General features: G+C 42.3%; 1 protein-coding gene across 1 annotated transcript in view; it reads left to right on the top strand.

Moving 5' to 3' along the window:
* The window catches only part of LOC310995914 (uncharacterized protein), a 213,697-nt gene extending 204,538 nt beyond the window's left edge, over positions 1–9,159 (top strand). The window contains exons 10-11 of the mRNA XM_083985125.1: positions 8,282–8,328; positions 8,481–9,159. Coding sequence (XP_083841251.1) covers positions 8,282–8,328; positions 8,481–9,046 — 613 coding nt within the window. The 3' untranslated portion in view covers positions 9,047–9,159. The remainder of the gene's footprint in view (positions 1–8,281; positions 8,329–8,480) is intronic.
* The last annotated feature ends 14,768 nt before the right edge of the window (positions 9,160–23,927 follow it).

Below are 23,927 nucleotides of genomic sequence, written 5' to 3'. Positions count from 1 at the left end.
TCACTGCTGCTGTGGCTCCTGTGGAAACCTGCTCACAGCCTCATTCTTCAGCTTCCTGTGGAGTTTTCTTCAGACAAACACAAGTTGTGTTCACACTAGGGTTTGCACAGACTAGTCAACTAGTCGACTTTACTGCTCCACAATGACGTTTTGAGCTGGACGTCGACTAGTCGCTGATCATGTGACAGTAGCGGCTTGAAACAACAGCTGAGTGCGCTGAATGAAAAAAATACGAGCGCCGTCAAGCTGGATAGAACCAGATCGTACCAGACAGGAAGTCGGGCACAGAAAAGGCGAGAGACTCCGGTCAATTTTCAAAATAAAATAAATGATGATTAAGTTTGCTTGTCCATCTATAAATATTTGTCAGTTGCGTCTGCACACAAGACACACATACATACAGCGGTAGAGACAGACCTGTGTGTGTGGAAAACCGAGTAGGGGAGCGCCGGGTCGATTGATACACGGGACGATTGATACACAGCGATTTCCTCGAAAACCACACAAGCTTGAGCCGTCAGATTTTGTCACTATGTTCAGCACTCAACACCGACCAATCCTGGGAAAGCTTGTGAAATTACGTTACGCCATTCAAAAGTTATTAGCGCGAACTGGTTTTTGACTAGGGAAAGTAAAATGTTAGGTGCGGTAGTTTTTTTGTGATCAAAAGTTGTATTGTGTGTTTCATGCAATAATAATATGACCTAACAACAGATGAATTTGTACATAAACAGGTCCTAATGTATGCAATGTCATAGTTTTGAAGTTTAGAGGCAAAACAGGTTGAAGTGTCAGTAGTCGCTGCAGGGACGATTGATAAAGCTGTTTCAAATGTCCCTCACGCCACCGTGCGTAGTGACTGTGGTCACACTGCGCGATCAATATCTGTATATAAATCACCGAATTAATAGCCTAACTGTTTTGCAATGAACAACAACCGATTTGAATGAACAACATATTTTTAATAAACACCAGATATTTTTAATGAACAAAACGTGTTTATGACATGAATCAACAGATAGTCAGCAAAGTGAGGGGGAAATGCCGAGGGAAAAATGACAATATGTTCAACTGTGTATCCATAAACATGACTTAGGACAGGGAAATAAGTAAAAGGCGAGTTTAATCGAAATGCGGATCCTGACAATTACGCACGGGACAAAAATATTTATTTGACCTATTTATATTGTGAGAAATTATGTGACATTTTGGCAATAACGAGTACACTAGTATGTTGTCTGATATGCTGCATAAAAACGAGAGTAATGACAGTAGTTTCTGTTTAAAACGCTGTTTCAACCGTCCCTCCTCTGTGTCTCAAACGACCCGCATAGGTGGGGCGTTTGAGACAAATGTCAACTTACGTTCAAAGTTATAAAACAGCGCGATCATCCAACATATGTGTTAAATTACACTTGTAACTAAGATAATACACATGTGAGTTGTTGATCACATGATAAAAATGTTTGTGTACATAACGTCATCTTTGAAAAAGACGTTTAAATGAAAAGTGTATCAATCGACCCGGCGCTCCCCTAGCTACAGACGGGTCGATGTTTGACCGGCGCGGAGAGAGAGAGCAGGAGAAGCTGCTGCCTGCGAGACCGGCCAACATGTACGTACTTGTCACGCATTCTGACCTCCTAGTACGCATATTGTTTGATCTCGTATTTCTCCAGTTTTCAATCAAGTTGTCACCAGCCTTGTTGTCACTGAAGATCTGTGCGTAAGCGGTGTGCTTTCGGCCAATCAGAACGCTTCATTTTCACTCAACCACCCGCCCTCCTCGGGGCTTTGCGCCTCAGTTAAGGTCTTTGCACACTGAGTCCGTTTTTTTTGTCCGAAATTGCCGCACGTCCAAAAATAAATTTGACCTCATGTTGTGTCGATCATGTTTACACACCGAGTCCCAAACTTTCGTCTGTCATTAAACTTTTCGGAACAGGTTCGATTTACTCTGCTCATTAACTTTGATTTAATGCGTTTTTCGCATCCGTGAAAAGTCTTTTGACCAATCACATCAGCGTATCGAGGCTGGAGAGGGAGATGGGGGGGGGGGGTCACCGCTGAGTGTCTGTGTCTGTCACTGTCTGTGTGTGTGCGTGCGCCAGCCGCTGTTCAGGATCATGGAAATTGTCCGTCTTCTGTTTACTGTGTGAGCTAATAATTAATAGGGCTGGGTAAAAAAATCGATTGAATCGGTTCTGGATCGATTTCATTAAAATTTTGTAATATCGATTCACAGCGCGTGAGATCGATTTTTTCCCCCGGTAGTCTCGTGCGTGATGAAGCAGCGACGCTCTGACTCACAGTAACTACCAGCGGAGTTTCTTTCTTCCTCTTTGTAGCTGTGCAATGTAGCTATTGCTGTGTTTGATATGAATAAAAACCAAACCAAACTACCAGTGGAGTTCACATCAGCTCAGGACAGGTGATCTGCAGGTGATTGTTTCACTTGAGCGCTCCGACGCTGTGTGTGTGTGTGTGGCAGCGGTGCGCTGACACACACACACACACATCTACAGGAACCGCATGTTCCTCACGCCGTAGGTGAGCCTACATACTGTATGATACGTGTTATTACCGCAGAATAAAGGACACGAGCAGCTCGAGACTTTTCTCTTCCACTTTATGACCGTCGGATCATAACACATGACGCCCGGACTCCGGAGGAGGCGATGTGACCGGGCCGGACTCGTCACAGGAACCGCTCCACACATTCACCGTCACTTTATTTACCATGGGCTCCGTTTCTACACATTTCCTCCCTCAAGAGGGAGGGAGGGAGCTTTAGCTGCTGCAGACTTGACTTGAGACAGTTTGAGGGTTGTTGTTTTTTTACCATTAATATTATTTTTACACTTAAAGAAACAATGCCTTATAAATTAATTAAATAATGCAATTTGCAGTGATGGAATGTTGCAGTTCAAGTTCACTTTCACTTGCAATTCCTTTCTAATTTCAAAATTGCCCTTTTGAGAATTGGAACAGTTTTATTTACAGTTCAAGTTTAAACTGTCACATTTACAAGTTTGCACTTAAAAGCTGTTGTTTATGGTGAAAAGAAAAAAATAAAGAACAGTGTATTTTGTAACACAGAGTTGAGCCATTTTCATTTTTCAAGAGGAGATTGAATCGATTCTAATGAAATCGAATCGAATCGTGATTAATCGATTTAGAACCTTAGGAATCGAAATCGAATCGATTCAGGAAATTGGCCACAATACCCAGCCCTAATAATTAATATATATTCAACTGGACCACTGACATCCTATAATAACCTGTTGAAGTGATGATGATAGTTCCTCTGCTCATTAACAAGCAGCAGATCCTCTACTGGCTCCTCTACTGACACTTTGTCTCTTTCATTTCTCTACAAGTGAGAGAACCACAAAGTGCATCACTGCCTGACGATTTTTGTCTCCCTCCTCGAAATTTGGAACACAAAATAAAAACGCGTGCGAAAAAAACGGACTCAGTGTGCAAAGACCTTTAGGCTTGGGTGAAGACAGAACCGCGCGACGCCGACATTTAACCATATAAATGACGGCGCTTGCGAACGTCCGTGTCACCGTGTCAGCGACTGTTTGGTGCGTGTGTGGCTGCGTTGTCACTGCTGACTAACAAGCAGCTGTTGTTGTTGATGTGTAGCGCTACCTGCAGCAACAACAACAGTCGCTGCAGCTTCTACTGAGAGCTGGGGTCAGACGTAACGCACCTGAGACACACACACGGACCGACCAGCTTCTACTGAGAGCTGGTCAGACGTAACGCACCTGAGACACACACACGGACCGACCAGCTTCTACTGAGAGCTGGGCTCAGACGTAACTGAGACTGAGACAAAAGGTCTCTATATGACATGTTTAGAGAATGCATTTCCTGAAGGAAATACGGGTGAATGCTGAAAGCTGGAAGCTGAATGAGCTGAATAAATTGTTGAAACTATGCTGAATTAAGTTAAGAAACTGCTGAAGGAATCTTGAAGAGATTAAATAATATATGAAGAATATGAAATGGTTTGAAATTACTTGAATTGTTGAAGATCAGTATAAAGAAATTGAAAGTCTGAAGTCTACTCAGATTAGCTTAAAACTGACACGCAGATGTCGCAGACATCTTTGAACTTCAAAGTCAAAGTCAAAGTCAGCTTTATTGTCAATTCCACAGTATGTACGGGACATAAGAGAATCGAAATTGTGTTACTCTCAGACCCTCGGTGCAAACAATAGACAGACAGACAATAAACATTTTAAAAAAAACAATAAAGCAATATGTGAATCTAAAATACCAATCTAAAATAAATATGAATAAAAAACTAAGCCAAACAAGTAATAAAAATAAATAATAAAAATAAATACATAGAAGGCACAATAGCAGTAGCAGCAGCAGTCAAGTGCAAAAAGACAGTAGTGCAAGTATTGTCTTTTTATATTTTTTTAGTACTGTACTGTACTGGAATAAGATGAATGTGTATGTAGTGAATGTGTGCATGTAGTTCAGTGTTCAGGTTGTGTGGGCAGGGGCCAGAGCGGGGAGGGGAGGGGGGGCAGTGTAGGGAGAGAGTTCAGCATCTTGACTGCCTGGTGGAAGAAGCTTTTCTCCAGCCTACTGGTCTTGGCTCGGAGACTCCGCAGTCTCCTCCCTGATGGCAGCAGGCTGAAGAGGCTGTGTGATGGGTGGGTGGGGTCACCGGCGATGCAAAGGGCTTTGCGGAGGAGACGGGTGTGATATATGTCATGGAGGGAGGGGAGAGGGGCACTGATGATTTTTTCGGCTGTTCTCACGATGCGCTGGAGGGACTTCCGACAGGACACGGAACAGGCGCCGTACCACAACGTGATGGAGTTAGTCAGGATGCTCTCAACAGTGCCTCTATAGAAAGCCTGCATGATGGGTACCGGGGCTCTGGCTCTTCTCAGTTTGCGGAGGAAGTAGAGGCGTTGGTGTGCTTTCTTGGCCAGTGATGAGGAGTTGTTGGTCCAGGAGAGGTCCTCTGTGATGTATGTGCCCAGGAACTTGGTGCTGCTCACCCTCTCCACAGCAGCACCAGTGATGGTCAGAGGGGCATGTTGTGTGTGCACTCTTCTGAAGTCAACAACAATCTCCTTGGTCTTCTCAATGTTCAGAGAGAGGTTGTTGTTTCTGCACCACAAGGCCAAGCGGTTCACCTCGCTCCTGTAGTTAGCCTCATCGTTGTTACTGATGCGGCCCACCACAGTCGTGTCGTCCGCAAACTTGATGAAGAGGTTTGAGCTGTGCAGCGGTGTGCAGTCATGGGTCAGCAGAGTGAAGAGGAGGGGACTCAGCACACATCCTTGGGGGGCCCCTGTATTCAGTATGGTGGTACTGGATGTGTTGCTGCCAACCCGTACCGCCTGGGGTCTCCCAGTCAGGAAGTCCAGCAGCCAGTTGCACAGTGAGGTGTTTAGGCCGAGCCGGTCCAGTTTGGTGATGAGCTGTTGGGGGATGATTGTATTGAACGCTGAACTGAAATCAATGAACAGCATTCTGATGTATGAGTCTTTTGAGTCCAGGTATGTGAGGGCTGGGTGAAGAGCAGCGGAGATGGCATCATCAGTCGAGCGTTTGGACCGATATGCAAATTGAAAGGGGTCCAGGGAGAGGGGGAGGACAGACTTGATGTGTTCCATGACTAACCGTTCAAAGCACTTCATGAGGATGGGAGTGAGTGCAACTGGACGGTAGTCATTGAAACAGGCTGGCGCTGGTTTCTTCGGAACGGGGATGATGGTGGTGGCTTTGAGGCACGTAGGAAGGTGGGGGGGGGGGGGGGGCAGACAGGTGAGGGGGGGGAGAAGGGGAGAGAGGCTGGTGAGAGGGGAGGGGGGGCAGATAAACTACAGTATTTTATTTTTGACCAAATGTTGTTGTTGTTGACTTGTGGATAATGAAATAATTATTGTCCTGTGCTATTATAATACCCTGAAATGTTGATATCATGACATGTTTACAATACTGCAGTAAATGTCATGGCTTGTTATTAAAGAGGAACTAAACCCCCAAACCACTTTTTTCTGCTGAAAACAAATATATTTGGGTATAAGGTAGTGTTGTCAGTTGATTCTGGTCCAACTTTTGACATTTTAGTCAAAATATTTCAATTTGGTGTATTTTGTAGTAAAAATGTAGAGTGACTGCCCTCTATGGGTTGAAACACGGCTATTACAATCTAATTTTTCTATTGGCTGAGATGGAGGCAGATGACGTTTTGGAGGCAGCTTTCGTCACCGGCCACCAGCTCCCCGACCAATCAGCACCGGCTGCTGCCTGCCGCTAACGGTTGCTAGGCACTCTAGCTGCTCTGCTGCGGCTAACGGCTGCTAACAGCTGCCTGAACGGGAATCGTTATTGTGGCCGGCGCTAACGAGCCGTTAACGAGCCGCTAACGAGCCGGCGGATCAGCTGTAGATGCTGTGTCACGGCTCCTAGTAGTGTCTGCGCTACTAGTGCTGTTAGAGTCGCTCGTTAGTAGCTCGTTAGCGCTAGCAGAAGTGTCGATGTGTGTTTATTACTTTTTTTTTCTCTTTTGTGTGATTTCGCGGGTGTGAATGGGGCGCAGGGGGGAGGAGGGATCGGAGAGTGCTCCTGAGTCCCGCCCATAATCAAGGCATTTTTTGAATTTCAAGCTTAGAGCACGTCATCCAAAACTGAGGGGTTTAGTTCCCCTTTAAGGCAGCCTAATGTCATATTATGATATTATGACATCCCTAGCAAAGCACAGAGAGTAGAACAGTAGTTGAATGACAGTTCATCTACAGTCAAATTGAACGTGGGTGAAGAAATAGAGCATTTTCTTCTTCTTTCCTGGTGCATTGTGGGATATCTGGGCTGGTCAGCTCCACCTGTTGTGTCTTCATCTTCTTTGCTGTGACGTGTGTTTGTGCAGCTTGAGAGTCAGAGAGTGAAAGTGTGTGTCTCACACTGCAGTGACATCACATGGAGAAAAGACATGATGAAGTGTTTCCTCCTGGTCTCCTCCTGCTCTGTATCATCACTAGATAAAGACTCCAGCTCCTTCTTCTCTGTGCTCAGTGTTCATCCAGACATACCAGCCTCCATGTGAACACAGTGATAAAACAGTGTGTGTGTGAGAGCCATGTAATGTCCATGTGTGCATGTGTAGCAGTTGTGAAATGGTTGCTTATAGGCTGAAGGATGACAACACCATGGATCTGAGTTGGTTCATTTATTCTGCAAAGGCAGCACAGGGGCAGAGTCAGGAAACACACAGCTGCAGGTAGAAACAGTCTGCCTCCACAACAAGAGCAGCCAGAGTTTGTTCCTCTTTTGCTGCTCTTTACTGTATTGTATGTCACAATAAAAAATAAAGGAATACAAAAATAAATGGATAAATAAATAGTAATAATAATTTTAGAGAAAAGATACTCTCCTGAATAGAAACAAAAATAATCACATGAAATGAACATGTCTATAACCCACTTGTAAATAATAATCATTAGAAAAACAGAATAAAAATCACCATGAAATGATCAAATAAAAATATTCCATACTTTTCCTCCACACAAGGACAATAATAAAAACTGAAATAATGTGTGTTCTAGTGACGTTTTTACAGCTCTGACCAGACTCAACTCTCATATATTTACCACAAACACATCTCAGAAATCACATTTCAAAGCATTTTTCAGACAAAAGGCACCTGCAAAGGCAGCACAGGGGCAGAGTCAGGAAACACACAGCTGCAGGTAGAAACAGTCTGCCTCCTACGACAGGCCACAAAACACACACACGGCAGACGTCACGTTAAACCCAAACTACAGCCGCTTTTTCACCGTAAAACACAATTAAAAACACGGCAACACATTAATAAAAGCTGTCGTTACTTTAGCGCACAGTTTCAACCGCATTACATGACAGTTTAAGTGCATATTTTACAGAGCAACGTGAGAGCTTCACAACACGTCTTACCACAACAAGAGCAGCCAGAGTTTTGCCGGGAGTTTGGTCAGACGTCGCCCACGTCCCCCTTAGTGTGTTACCCCAATATCGCTCCCCCTTGCTACAGGTGAAGATGGAACTTAGAAATAGAAGTGATATAAAACAAAGCAGGAAATTCTAACTTGTTTTAGATAGTGTTAGCATCGAGCAGGTTTTGAGAATGTTCACCATAATGAATGATAAAAATAAAGAAATAATGACTATAATGAATGATCAGATGAATAAAACAAAGTAAAGATTGACCCAGCTACACATGCTGACAGAGAAGGTGCTGCTCTGACCCCCCTCCTCCTTTCAGGGTGGAGCCTGCTGGAGTCCCATGGTTGACACCAGGTCTGAGGAAGTGTAAGTCTGTTTTTACTTTGATTCATGGAAACAAAGCAGCACATTCAACCATCTTCACACTGTCACATCACTGACCTCATGAGTCTTCATCAAACTGTCAATAACTGATCACATGATCAATAACTGCAGCTGTGTCTTGTTCTCTCCATCAGATTCCTGTCCACTCACAATCGACACAAACACAGTGAACACATACATCAAACTGTCTGACAACAACAGGAAGGCAACAGGTGTGGAGGAGCATCAGTCATATCCTGATCATCCAGACAGATTTGACAAGTGGCCTCAGCTGCTGTGTTCAACTGGTCTGACTGGTCGCTGCTACTGGGAGGTCGAGAGGAGAGGAAACGTTGATATATCAGTGAGTTACAGAGGAATCAGAAGGAAAGGAAACAGTGAAGACTGTGGGTTTGGAGGGAACGATCAGTCCTGGAGTCTGGAGTGCTCTGGTGGTGGTTACAGTGTCTGGCACAATAACAGATCAACAGACATCACCTCCTCCTCCTCCTCCTCCTCCTCCTCCTCCTCCTCCTCCTCCTCCTCCTCCTCTGTCTCTAACAGAGTAGCAGTGTATGTGGACTGTCCTGCTGGCTCTCTGTCCTTCTACAGAGTCTCCTCTGACTCACTGATCCACCTCTACACCTTCAACACCACCTTCACTCAACCTCTCTATCCTGGGTTTGGACTCTACTCTGGTTCCTGGTTGAGTCTGTGTTGAGTGAAGCAGAGTCTCCTCCTGTCACAGAAACCTTCTCACTGTTGAACAGACAGTTCAGTCTCTACATGTCTGTCTCTGTCTCTGTCTCTCACTCACGTTTTCACATTCATGGATTAAACCAGTTGATGTTTTAAACTCTTCTCAGTGATTCTTGTAAACTTCTTCTTGTTTTTCACGTCCCAATGATTTTTCTGTTGCCATGACGCTGAGTTCATTATTAAACTGTATTCATCTCTGTCCTGTAAACAATCTGATGTGAAATAAACAAAAACATGATGTAAAAATTTGTAAACTCTTGTGTCTCTGCTGGTTCTCTATGTAGGTAGATGTTTGTATTAAAGCTCCTTCAAAATAAAGGTAGATGTTTGTATTAAAGCTCCTTCAAAATAAAGGTAGATGTTTGTGTTAAAGCTCCTTCACAATAAAGGTAGATGTTTGTGTCAAAGCTCCTTCAAAATAAAGGTAGATGTTTGTATTAAAGGTGTACAGAAAAGAAAATTGAATCAACCTCTCTATCCTGGGTTTACACTCTGCTCTGGTTCCTCAGTGAGTCTGTGTTGAGTGAAGCAGAGTCTCCTCCTGTCACAGAAACCTTCTCCCTGTTGAACAGACAGTTCAGTCTCTACATGTCTGTCTCTGTCTCTGTCTCTCACTCATGTTTTCACATTCATGGATTAAATCAGTAGATGTTTTAAACTCTTCTCAGTGATTCTTGTAAACTTCTTCCTCTTCCTTTAAAGATGGAAGCGTCGATTATTACAGGACAAAAACCACGGTGACTTTTACTCAGCTGCTGATGAAGGACGAGGCCTAATATCACCAAGCTAAAAGTCTCTGAGCCGCCAGCGTCACTGAGGAGAAAAACACATTTTAAACACATTCACTGTTCATGTTCAACTTTACAGGTTGTTTGTGAGCTGCTCACAGCTAAACACACACAACAATAAACACAACTGGAAACAAACATCATGTTGTACGGACGCTGAATAGAATGAATTACATGTGATTTCTTTTTCTTTGTGTTTTCACTGAATCAAATAAAACAATGTGAATCAGTTTTATATGTGATGTGCATTTCCTGCTGATGTAGAGCAGCACAAAAACCATCAGCTACTAATCCTACCAGACAATGATGTTTCTGTTACCATGACGCTGAGTTCATCTCTGTCCTGTAAATAATCTGATGTCAAATAAACAAAAACTGTAAAAAGTAAGTAAAAAAAATGAATTATTACTAATAATTCATTTTAGTCAGTACTGTGTTGTGTTGTGTAGTTGTGTCTAATGATCATAGTCAGTGTCTTATTCAGATTACTGGTTAAATCGATGACAATTATTGATTATTAATCAGATTTGACTGTAATAGATGTTTGTGTTTGTGGAGCAGCAGTTCACATCACGTCTCCTTCAAACTGCTGCTGCTCTGCTGCTTCATTTAAAACCTATTCAAGTTAAATACAGTGAGACTGTATCATAAATCATAAAGTCATGAATAATATATGAGATGTAAATGAAGTAACATGATGCACATGTGTTATTAAAGGCTGGTGTTAATTAGCTCAGGGTGTTGTTACAATTCACTTTAACCAGATGAAACTAATGAAAACACAACGTTAACAGACTAAAGAGTACCACAACGTGTGTGTGTGAGTGTGTGTGTGTGTGGAACTAGTTTTCAGACTTTTTCTGCTCATGGCCTCTAAAGGTGCAGCCTGTAAAATAATCTCTAAAACCCTTGTGTGCACTCACATCAAACTGTAAACACTGATTGTGATTTAAAAAGCTAAAGTTGGAGAAACAACTAATGCAGAGGGAGGATGAGTGTCTCTGCTGTTGTGTGCAGTTTCTTCTGTTTTGCTCACACTAATTGACAATAACACATTGTCAAACTTCCCTGTTGCTCCTGTGTCTTCTACCTCTGCTACTCGTTGCTTATTGCTGCTTCTCTGTTCTCCTGTAGTCAACCTAATCTTCTGATGTGCTGGTCTACATGATCATTAATGCATACAGGGATTAATAAAGTATTCTTTGACTTTTTGAGATGGTTTCGACTAAAAAACTGAACTAAATAAATGAGAAGCTGAATGTGAAAAGGAGAAGAAGCTCAGAAAGAGGCAGGAGAGTTACTGTACCTGTGATTGTTCTTTTAGGAAAACCAGGAGCTGAAATGCACCTTTAAAGACCTGGAAAACAGAGACCAGGTTTAGAACTCATCATCTGGATCACCATGGTGACGGCACTGGCAGCTCCTCACTGTCATCGATGCTTATTGATCATAAATTACATTGATCCGTCTACATGTGAAATCACTTTTGACCATCACATAAAAAACCAAACCTGTCAATCAAACTCATCTCCTACAACCTGAGGATTGTAGCTCCGCCTCCTCCTTCAGTGTTTCCCATCATGCACCTGGGCTGTAGTAAAAAATCACTTCTTAGAAACTGGTTTTTACTGACTTGTATTTCTGAGATGTACATCTGGACACACTGAAGGATTTTTACACTAATTCTACTTGAACAATACACAATGACAATGACTGAATCAATATGAAAGAGTTTATAATACTCACCTCTAATCCTGACTGTAGCATAGAACTGTGGAGAAGAGTGAGAAACAGACAGAAGTCTACACAATGACACTGCAAGAACTCAATATATCACCAAGAATATTTGTCTTATTTTTAGTCAAAATGTCATTTCTAGTCAAGACAAATCTCATTCTACTTAAAATAAGATTCATCACATTAAAAAGCAGCTTGTTTTTAGACACTTTTTACTTCTTTCAAGCTGATTTTCACTTGAAATAAGTAGAAAAATGGAGCAAGATTTTCTTCCTTATTACAAGCACAAAAACTTGCTTTCACTGGCAGATTTTTCTACTTATTTCAAGTGAAAATTAGTTTGAAACAAGTGAAAATGATCTAAAAACAAGTTAATTTTTAGGTGATGAGTCTTATTTAAAGTGGAAAGAGATTAGTTTTGACCAGAAATGAGACATTGTGACAAGAAATAAGACAAATATTCTTGTTTTTGCAGTGGATACAGGAAATATAGAAGTATAGAAGTGTCAGCAGACCAACTGTGTGAATATACATGTCAACATAAAGAGGTCAGAAAGTAAAGGCTCTCGTACTCATTTCATCTGACCAGTTGTAGTCCGTTACAGACAATATTCACCTGTTAGTAACAATGGAAACAGTTTCAACTAAACACTGATTCCTGATGATGATTCAAACAAATGAAGCACAACATCAGTGACTGTAGGTTTAACACATCTGACTTTACTGAACATTATCTTTGTTGTTAGTCAGTGTTGTCGTTGATGAAAATCCATGGTTCAAAGCCCCATGTGGTTCCTGTCAAAGTCTCATTACTCATCCATTTAATCCACTAGCATAGCATTCATCAACACGCAGCATCAAATCCACAACGCCGTCGGCTCGGCCCAGAGGCATGATGGGAGTTCCACTACTGCCATATTCAGTGGGCCACATAACACGGAGGTCACCCCGAAAGTCCCGAGCTTTTTCAGTGAATGTGACAGTTGTTGTAATAAAAACTCTTGTAATCTCTGACATGGACGCTGCTCTGCAACAGACTCTACTGTGCATCATTAATAGTAGTGAATAGTGAACTCACCTCTCTCTGCTGCTCTGGTGGCTCCTTACATCCTTTGTTGCAGCCGTGTGGCTCGCTGACAATGTCACTTCTCTGTCGTCACATCCAACGTCCTGTCTGTCGTCACGGCGATATATGATACTAGTTGTCATAGTGTTTGATTGAAGATGATTGGCTGGCTCCTACCTTAACCCACACTGCAAAAACTCAAACTCTTACCAAGAACATTTGTCTTTTTTCCAGTCAAAACTAATCTCATTACACTTAAAATAAGACTCATCACATAAAAAGCAGCTTGTTTTTAGACACTTTTTACTTCTTTCAAGCAGATTTTCAATTGAAATAAGTAGAAAAATCTGATAGTGGATCAAATTTTTATTTCTAATTACAAGCAATTTTACAAACAAACAATTTATTGTTGATTTTTCTACTTATTTCAAGTGAAAATTAGTTTGAAACAAGTGAAAATGATCTGAAAACAAGTTCATTTTTAGGTGATGAGTCTTATTTTAAGTGGAAAGAGATTAGTTTTGACTAGAAATGAGACATTTTGACAAGAAATAAGACAAATATTCTTGTAAAGATTTGGGGTTTTTGCAGTGCATAAGCTTCTCCTGTAACTACTATACTCATGTAGTGTGTAGGTTACAGTTGTTATGGTTCTTCAACAGTGGACTGACTGTGTTCCCAGTCATGTTGCTCAGACTAGAGCCAGAAACCAGTCCACTCTGAAACACAGTGAAGTGAGCCTGCAGTCCAGCCTGGTCATGTGACCTTCTACCTGAACACACCACTTTCATATGAGTGTTCATTCATGTTCATGCCCTGACCCCTTGTGGTTGTTAGGTGGCACTGCGTTACATTGATAAGAATATGAACAGGTGAGTGTTAAATGTTCACTGTTTCAGGTCTGAGTCTCATCACATCATCCATCATTTATTATCATTTAAAAACATAATTATAAACCAAAGACTAGAAATAAAGTCATGTGATCAATTTGTTTTTTGTTTCTTAACTAAATGAAAAATGTTTCTCTAATAAACATCAGTCTGTGATTTACTTTCAAACCGAAAGAGAATGAGATTTTTGGTGTCACAATCAAGACATGAAATTCTTCTTCTTATTTATTTTTTAATTCCTTTTTATCATTATTTAATCTGAAACCAGAAACCATATTCATATGGATGGATCTGATTTTTAATTATAAATCAAAGACTAGAAACAAAATCATTTGGTCAATTTGGTTTTTGTTTCTTAACAGAAAGAAAGAAAATCTTGAGTTGACAAAAATGTATTCAAATTCTGAGTTTTCCTAATTAATCCTTTTTATTTAACCTTTATTTATACAGGTACTCTCATTTAGACATGGTGTCTCATTGTCATTCTCATTTGACAGAGAGAGTAGCTCAGTGCACAGACAGGAAGAGGACATCAAGAGTGAATAAATCTAAATAAAAGAAACTGTCAAACACCAAAGATGCACCATTTTGACAGTTTTTGTTTTTTCTATTCTGATGCCAAAAGGTTTTTTTCCATTTTCATTTTGAAACAGCAGATTTACAGGTTTTTTCCTTTAGAAAAAGAACAAATATGGATTATGTGATGATACCCAGACCATTTCAGTCTTAGAAACTCATCAGCTGTGTAGCCGACCATCTTGGTAACTTAATAAACTTTGTTGTAGCCAATTTGCATTTGTGTGTGTGTGTGTGTGTGTGTGTGTGTGTGGGTGTGAACGAATGAGTGTGGGTGTGTCAGTGGTGAGGCACTGTGGTTGGTAGGGTCTACCTGCACACCTGTGGGCTTGGGTGGTAATCAGGTAGACAAAGGTTATATGAGGGAGACAGAGCTCAGTAGTGTCAGGGAATCAGGATCAGGGAAGCCACACAGTTTTTCAACCGTGTCTGTGTGTGTGAGAGGGCTGAATGAGTTTTGTATCACCGTCTTAGCATTTTTGTATGAGCTCATTTTTAAGTTTAATTAGCACCCGGCCTTTTGTAGGTGTTTTTTAAAGATGTAAAATTAATAAAGTGTCAAACTTATTGCCAATGGAGGACCTCATTTTTCACACACCACCAGGAGTTGAAAACGACTTCAGATTCCCTCAAGTGGCCTTTTTTTTGTTGGTAGCTAAATTGCCACTACATTTTGTTGAAAAACTGAGCTTCAAGCTGCACTCACCCCATTCCATGCCAGCTGATTCCAATCAAGTGGATGCAGACAAAGAAAGCCTGGGCAAAGCAACACTGAAGAATCACGGTAGGACTGATTAAGGATTGTTAAGCCGTGTGGAAGAGACTGGCCTTCTCACAAAAAGGATACAGGTATAAATCCTGCTACAATTCAAATAAAGCCTCTGGCCTTTAAATCAGTCAAAATGGGTGACGTGGCTGCAGCTGTCAATCAAGGTGAAATGGAAAGTGGATGTGATAAAAGACTAATCAAACTCACAGTTAAAGCACTGGAAGCAAAAATAATATCACAACAAAAGGAAAGAAATCTCAAAATAAAGAAACTCCATAACTTAAAAAAGGAAGTTCAACAATTAATGACTTCAAAGAAAAATGTGTCTGAGGTGCAAACAATGTATGAAGTGTTCTTAAAGCTGTGTGTGGAAATCAAAGAGTTGCATCAATCATTGAAATCAATGTTACCTGCGGATGAAATATTAAAACAAGACGAATGGTATGAAACGCGAATGCAAAATAATAATGAAATAATACAAAAAATTGAAGAGTGGTTGCTTGATAAAAATGACCAAGAGGATGATGTTGGTGATGATGATTACGACGTTGAAGGTGATGATGGTCCTGTTGCAAATACAGATGTGCCTGATGATGATGTTGCAAATGTGCTTGATGATGATGATGCTGGAAACAAGGATGTGCTTAACGATTATGCTGCTGCAAATACAAACGTGCTTGACAATGCTGCCGTTTCTGTGGTCAATGATGATATTGTTCCTGCTGATAGTATTTCTAATGTTGGTCGTAGAACATGTTCATCAGCTGGCCGTTCCAGCTACAGGTCTTTAAGATCTTCAGCCTCCTCTGCATGTCTAAAAGCAGAGGCTGAAAGGGCTGCTCTCCTTGCAATGGCAGCTTGCCTCAAAGAAAAACATGAACTGGAAGCTCAAGAGGAGCAAATCAGAAAGAAAAAGGAACTTCTTGAACTGCAAAGTAAAATTGCTGCTCACACCGCAAAAGTTACTGTGTACAGAGAATCGGATGGTCAGAGCTCCAGAGCCCATTCAAATGGAATGAATTCGTATCTGGAAAGATCAAAACGTAAATCATCCCTCAGACCCTCTGCTATAGAATTTGTTCCACAAGGTTCAAACCATCAGTTTTATCATCTACCATCAGAAGACAGCAAGACGGCAATGCTAATGGAGGCACAGCCCAAAAAGCCAGCCCATCAGTTTCATCATTTACCATCAGGAGGCAGCAAGGCTGCAATGCCAATGGAGGCACAACCGAAAAAGCCAGATCATCAGTTCTATCATCCACCATCAGGGGGCAGCAAGGCTGCAATGCCAGTGGAGGCACAGTTCAATCAGTTAAACCATCATTTTCATCATCCACCATTACGAGATAACAAAGCTGCCACGTCAATGGATGCACAGCCCATAAAGTCAGACCATCAGCTCCATCATCCACCATTAGGAGGCCACAAAGCTGCCATATCCATGGGTGCACGACCCAAGGAAAATGTTGCACATGGTGGACCAAGTCCTTATGTTATGAATCCACAACCAAGCATGCCTCAAAGATTTCAAGAAACATCTCATGTGCATCACACACAGCAACCCACCATGTATTTTACACAGGAACCCATTCAACACAATGACCTAATGCAAACTGATGTGAATCAAGGCAATCTGTTAACCATCATGCAACGTCAAAATGACATTACAGCCCTTCTGATACAGCAACAGTCTTCATTGTCACTCCCTCCAAGAGATATACCTACCTTTGATGGAGACCCACTTGAATACATTGCGTTCATAAGAGCCTTTCAGCACGGAGTGGAAGGAAAGGCTGCCAGCAGTATGGACTGCCTGTATTTCCTAGAACAATACACAAAAGGACAACCAAAAGAACTGATTAAGAGCTGTCAACACATGCCACCTGACAGAGGATATGAAAGAGCAAAAGAACTGTTAAAGGAACGATTTGGAAATGAGCAAAAAATAGCCAGTGCATATATGGAGAAAGCCCTGGGATGGCCACAGGTGAAGTCAGAGGACATCAAGGCTTTGCAAGCTTTTTCATTGTTTCTCCGTGTCTGTTGTAATGCTATGGAGGATATCAGTTACATGTCAGAGATGAACATGCCTTCCAATATGCGTGTCATTATCCTGAAGCTACCTTATAAATTGAGGGAAAAATGGAGGAGCACTGCTTATGAGCTGCAGGAGAGGCACCAACGTCAAGCAGGCTTCAGTGACATTGTCAACTTCATTGAGAGACAAGTGTCTATTGTTTCTAATCCACTTTTTGGAAACATTCAGGACACAGTCATTTCATCACCAAATCACAAAAGTGGAAACAAGGTCTCTCATGCTCGATACGATGGAAAAGGAAGTAGTTTTGCAACTTCTGTGACGGCTGTCAATGCTAAACCTGTGACTCAAGTGCAAAAGGAAAATAACTTACCTGATAAATCAACAAATGTGTTTTGTCTGCTGTGTGAAGAGGGTCACAAACTGGAGTCATGTCCCATAATGGAGAAGAAGTTGCACCAAGAGAAAATTGACTTTTTAAAAGAGAAAGGTGCTTGCTTCGGGTGTTTAACTGTTGGACACATGAGTAAAGACTGTCATAGGCGTCTGTCTTGCAAATTGTGTAACCTAAAGCATCCTACCATCCTCCACATTCATTCAAAGAAAGAGATCAAGTCAGAGGATGCACAGCAGGAAACACCAGAGAGCAGTCACACGGTTTCTCCTAAGACATGTGGCCATATAGGGGCTGGAGCACAGGATTGTGTCTTGGCTATTGTACCTGTACAGATCAAGGCCAACAAAGGTAGCAAGATACTGACCACTTATGCGTTCTTAGATCCCGGCAGCACAGCCACTTTCTGCTCCGAGCGACTCATGAGGGAGCTAAATGTCAGAGGAAGAGGTGCTAAATTTCTATTGAAAACAATGAACCAAGAAAAGTTTGTGGACAGTCACATCATCTCAGGATTGGAGATAGCTGCACTCAACAGTAACACCTACTTTAATTTACCTGATGTGTACACACAATGCAAGATGCCTGTGACCCGTGATAACATTCCACGGCAGGAAGAATTGAGTGCCTGGTCTCATCTCAGCTCTGTGGAAATTCCTGTCATTGATGCTGATGTGGAACTGTTAATCGGAACCAACGTTCCAAAGGTAATGCAGCCATGGGAGGTGATAAACAGTAATGGTGAGGGACCCTATGCCATCAAAACTCTGTTGGGCTGGGTTATCAATGGACCACTGAGAGGAGGCAGTGAGAGTAACAGCATCTGTCGCACCATTACTGCTAATCCAATATCCATTGCTCACATAGAGGAACTGAAGCAATATGACCACAATTGTAATGAAGGTTCAACAGATGGAAAGCCAGAGGTCAAAGGTGAGGCCATGGTAAACACTGTGATAATCAAAGATGCACCAAACGCAAAGGTGTTACAGTTGACTCAGAAGAGGAACGAAATAGGAGCATCTGTGTTGAGTAATGGGCTTGACATGACTCGACAAAAGAACAAAGTTGAGAAGGAGATGAGAGAATTCAGAGCCACGTTGGGTGAGCAAATCTTGCCTCTTGAAGATACTACGACAGCTGAGAGTGCCATCATTCAGTGTTGCCAACAGGAAAGATTCAGTGGTGGAACAGCCGCACTGAAAATTGAAACATCTGGAGTGAAGAAAAGCAGTTACATTTACAAACTCGACCCAGTGCTGGAAAATGGGCTTTTGGGAATGGGAGGACAGCGCAGCAAAACAGCTATGCCAGATGACACGAAACATCTTGTCATTCTTGTTGAAGATCAGCACATCCCCACTCTCACTTTATGCCACATTAATGAACAGCTGGGACATTGTGGAAGAAATTACCTGCTTTCAGACTACGCTGGAGGCAAGCTCAAGATCTCTTATCACACATTTGGGATATTCACCTCTATTGAGGAGAAACAAAGTTGGATGGAGGACAAGAGAAGCTTTGGCGCAGGAGATGTTGATCTTGTGGTGGACTCCTGGCTGTTGGGGAGGGTACTATACAGACCTTTCCTGACACACGACGGTTTGTGCGGTCTGTCAAAGATCAGATCAAGTACAACATATTGGAGCGACTAATTATGAAGATCCTTCTTCCACTGGAAGCTGGTTGAAGGCTCTTATGAAGATTTACGTCATACGTTGGCGTCAAAGTTGGACTATGGACACATGAATATTATTGAATGGGACTTTTAAAAAATGCATAGTAATTGGCTCCAGTTGTTTGAGTGTGTTGAATTGTTGTGTTATTATACAGTAACAATTAGGGGCCGGTGTGTTGTAGCCAATTTGCATTTGTGTGTGTGTGTGTGTGTGTGTGTGTGTGTGGGTGTGAACGAATGAGTGTGGGTGTGTCAGTGGTGAGGCACTGTGGTTGGTAGGGTCTACCTGCACACCTGTGGGCTTGGGTGGTAATCAGGTAGACAAAGGTTATATGAGGGAGACAGAGCTCAGTAGTGTCAGGGAATCAGGATCAGGGAAGCCACACAGTTTTTCAACCGTGTCTGTGTGTGTGAGAGGGCTGAATGAGTTTTGTATCACCGTCTTAGCATTTTTGTATGAGCTCATTTTTAAGTTTAATTAGCACCCGGCCTTTTGTAGGTGTTTTTTAAAGATGTAAAATTAATAAAGTGTCAAACTTATTGCCAATGGAGGACCTCATTTTTCACACACCACCAGGAGTTGAAAACGACTTCAGATTCCCTCAAGTGGCCTTTTTTTTGTTGGTAGCTAAATTGCCACTACAAACTTAATACTAATAGATGAATCCTCAGAGTTGTGTATCAGTGCTGGTGGATGTGACTGTCTCTGACCTTTGTGTAGAGTCTGTGTGAACGCTGCCTGAATCCCTGGAGATCAGCTGTGACACATGGGAAGATGTGCTGGCTGATGAATCCTGGTCTTTTGCAGGTACTGGATCTAAAGCGAGAACAATGCCTTATTAAAGCAGAAGTGAGTGATATATTTGTGTTAATATAAGTCTTAAATAGTTATATCTTCCGACAGCAATCACTTACATAGAGTGTTTGGTCTGAAACACGGGTCTGTCAGTCCCTCTGCTCTGCGCTGAGCCGAAGAGAAAACATTTATCGTATCCTACAGTTTTTATCCAATGAGGAGAGAGAACGGCATGCAGGGCTGTGTGTGCAGCCAAGGAACGCCGTGAATGTGGTGACGTAGGGACGAGGACTGTTATGGTGCGTTCAAGGAAACTCGTATTTTTCCGACCGTGAAGTGGTACCAGTTCGATCTGGTACGAGTTCACGGGTCAGAAGTTACGAGTGGCCGTTATAGTGACTTTCACCGGTAAAACAGGTCGGAAAAACACGAGTGGGTTGCCTGGAACGCTACAAAGTCGTAAGTTGTGACTTGAAGCTGTAATTTACTATTTCAAAAGCCTGCCTGGAACGCAGCATTAGCGAAAACGACCGGACCACTCACTTCTGCTTTAAAGGGATAGTTCGGGTCTTTTGATATGAATCTATATGGCATCCCCATCATCAGTTACGTGCTGTGACGGTGACTTTCCCCGGACTGCGTCCCGTTAGCGGAGTTCCGGCCTGGTTTCGGTGCTGACGAATGTAGTCCGGCTATTGGCTGGGGTCACGAAAATAAAGCGTTTTGCTTCTCAAAACAACATGCATTCAAAAGAGTGATACATTTGCATCACAAAACCGTTGTCCACGAAAAAGTCTGACCTCGCAATCGCTTGGCGCTATTTTCTCTCCCTCCGTATCACTGCGCGCTGCCGCCTGTAGACGGCTGTGTGTTTCCATCAGCTGTTTCACTGAGTTTACTGCTCAGATAGTTCACATAAACATTTCTGATTATGACACAAGTGATGAAGCCATCCCTTGTTTTAGCACAGAGCCAAAGGGAGAGCTTTATGAACCTGATGTGATGCTGAACCTCGTCAGATGGAGTTAGGTAAAGAGGTGGGTGATCGTTGCAGCGCAGTTCATGGTGGAAGATCAGACCTACAAACATACACAGACAGACAGCGTGCATCACCTGCACCGGACGGTGCTGCCGGAAAAAAAAGAAAGAAAAAAAAAAGAACGGCACTACTCTCCAGCCAGCTGACGTGCAGCTCACCTGCGGCTCACCTGCAGCTGTCAGAGGAGCCTCAGATCTTCCATAACGGACTGCGCTGCATTACTGATCATCACCCTGTCCGTCACAGCTACAGCTGTGGTCTAACTTCAGCTTGTCACTTCCCTGTCCCTCCTCTCTCTCTCTCTGTCTGCCCGTTTTAACTCCATCTGACGAAGTTCAGCATCACATCAGGTTCATAAAGCTCTCCCTTTGGCTCTGTGCTAAAACAAGGGATGGCTTCATCACTTGTGTCATAATCAGAAATGTTTATGTGAACTATCCGAGCAGTAAACTCCGTGAAACAGCTGATAGAAACACACAGCCGTCTACAGGCGGCAGCGCGCAGTGATACGGAGGGAGAGAAAATAGCGCCAAGCGATTGCGAGGTCAGACTTTTTCGTGGACAACGGTTTTGTGATGCAAATGTATCACTCTTATGAACGCATATTGTTTTGAGAAGAAAAACGCTTTATTTTCGTGACCCCAGCCAACTAGCCGGACTACATTCGTCAGCACCGAAACCAGGCCGGAACTCCGCTCACGGGACACAGTCCGGGGAAAGTCACCGTCACAGCACGTAACTGATGATGGGGATGCCATATAGATTCATATCAAAAAACCCGAACTATCCCTTTAAGTCTAATAAATCTTATGTTATGCATTTATTAATGATTAACAATGATTTTCACAACTTCCACATCTGTAATGAACAATACATGTGGTCAAGGTTGATAAAATGTAAAGAAAAGATTGCATAATGCAAAATGCAAAATTTACATCTGAGTTTTCATAATGACATTTATTTTTTAATGTAAACAAATAAAAGTCTCAATATATCCTGCAATAACACTTAACAGTTGAATTTTCAAGCATTTTAAACAGAGTCTTAATATAGCGCATTTCATTAAACTCAAACTCAAATGACTGTGCTGAATGTACACAGCAGTAAGTAGCTATCACGTACAGAAAAGTGTCAAGAACATATCAGACAGTGCACAACGAAAGAGAGAAGCTATATGTTTCGACCATGTACACTGTATGTATATAAGCCTACCTGGAGACAAAATAAACGACATTATTTGAATATGAAAACTCACTGATACACAGAGGAGCGCTTCCGTAGGGCAGCAACAGTCATCCCTGTAGATCAGCTGTGACACATGGGAAGATGTGCTGGCTGATGAATCCAGGTGGACAGCATGTGATGTAGCAGCAGCAGCTGTGATGAGCCTCTGTCATGAGCCTTCATGGAGCTCACAGGTCGTCAGCATCCATGAAGGAGAAGCTGTTAGTGAAGAAAACTCCAGTCAGACCATGGTGAAGCACACTGATGTTTCCACAAGCTGACCTCCTGCTTTTAACAGCTATTTACTGGACTTTTCTTTAAACACTGTCAAAGCTACAGGACAGAGAAGTTCATGCCCTGACCCCTTGTGGTTGTTAGGTGGCACTGCGTTACATTGAGAAGAATATGAACAGGTGAGTGTTAAATGTTCACTGTTTCAGGTCTGAGTCTCATCACATCATCCATCATTTATTATCATTATCCATCATTTATCATCATTATAAACCAAAGACTAGAAATGAAATCATGTCATCAATTTTTTTTATTTGTCCTGTCTCACTTAACTCATTGAGTGCCAACCACGTAATTTCTCGTTTTTCGTTCCCATGCGTTGAGTGCCAAAAACGTAATTTTACGTTTTTTGCTTTTTTTTTAAATTATGAAAATAGACACTTTAATACACATTATATGTAAATTTGGGGACTCTACGACGAGGAGAACTGAAATAGATGACGATCAAAGTCACATGACAGCTCATGATCTGGAAGTTTTTATCATAACTCGGCTTCTGCAAACGAGTTCTGCATGCAGATGCAGCGCAGCTGCTCTGTTCTCACCTGCGCTGCTGCTCCAGCTGCTCGAGCTGCTCGGAGCTGAACCAGGAAGCTCTCAGCCGACAGTCCGCCCGGTCTTCAGCTGGAGCAACACCGTGTCCTCCCCAAAGTCCCCCCGCGGTAAAATCTGATGGTCTCTGGGCCAAAGCAGACCGGCATCACCGACCCGAACCACAGAAGGACCGCGACCACCGGCGGGACCGGTCTTCCCGAGCCGCGGTGGCCGACTGACCCTCACGTTCAGCGGGGAGAAGCTGTGACACGGCACGGTGCGTCTGTGTTATTGTTGTTTAGTGGCGCCCCCCCCGCCCCCGATGGTGGTTTTGTGAATAGAACAACAACTGTTGTATATATTTATCTTATACGAGCCCTTTGATCCAGAAATGCGAGTGTCAGAAGAGCGACAGGCACAAACAGAGCACCTTTCATAAAAGACGCTCTATCTCCTTTTCTAGAAAAAAAGGAGGGATTTTGGTGAAACCCAGCCATGTTTAGCTTGACTTTTCTCAGGAACGGAGGCACGTAGAAACAAACGGTTTGTGGTCATTTGAAGCATAAAGTTAAACCTTTCAATTGAGCTACAGTATGTGTTGGTGGCAATAATATAGAATACACTATGGCTCTACATAAAAAGTCAAAAATGGTCTAAATTGCCAGTACACTTGACTAAAACTTTGGAAAGGAGCGCGGCACTCAATGAGTTAAAACACAAGTCTGGGATTTATTTTAAAACTAAAAGAAATTCTGACATCATTGGTGTCACAATCAAGAAATTAAAAGCATATAAAAAATGGTGCCTTTTTAGTTTTTTACTGTTATTGTTATTTTATTTTGAAACCAGAAGCCAAATTCATGTAGTTGTATCTGGTTTTTAATTCTAAACCAAAGACCAGAGACAAAATGATGTGATCAATTAGTTTTTTGTTTCTTAACTAAAAGAGTGTGAAGTTTTGCTGATGAAACCTCTCATTTGTGATTGGGCAGAGACAGGAAGAAGTCCAGCAGAACCACG

This window comes from Trachurus trachurus, assembly GCF_905171665.1.
Source record: "Trachurus trachurus genome assembly, chromosome: 13".
Classification (NCBI taxonomy): domain Eukaryota; kingdom Metazoa; phylum Chordata; class Actinopteri; order Carangiformes; family Carangidae; genus Trachurus; species Trachurus trachurus.
The sequence above is the reverse complement of the archived record's forward strand: the minus strand, read 5'-3'. Positions and strand labels throughout refer to the sequence as shown.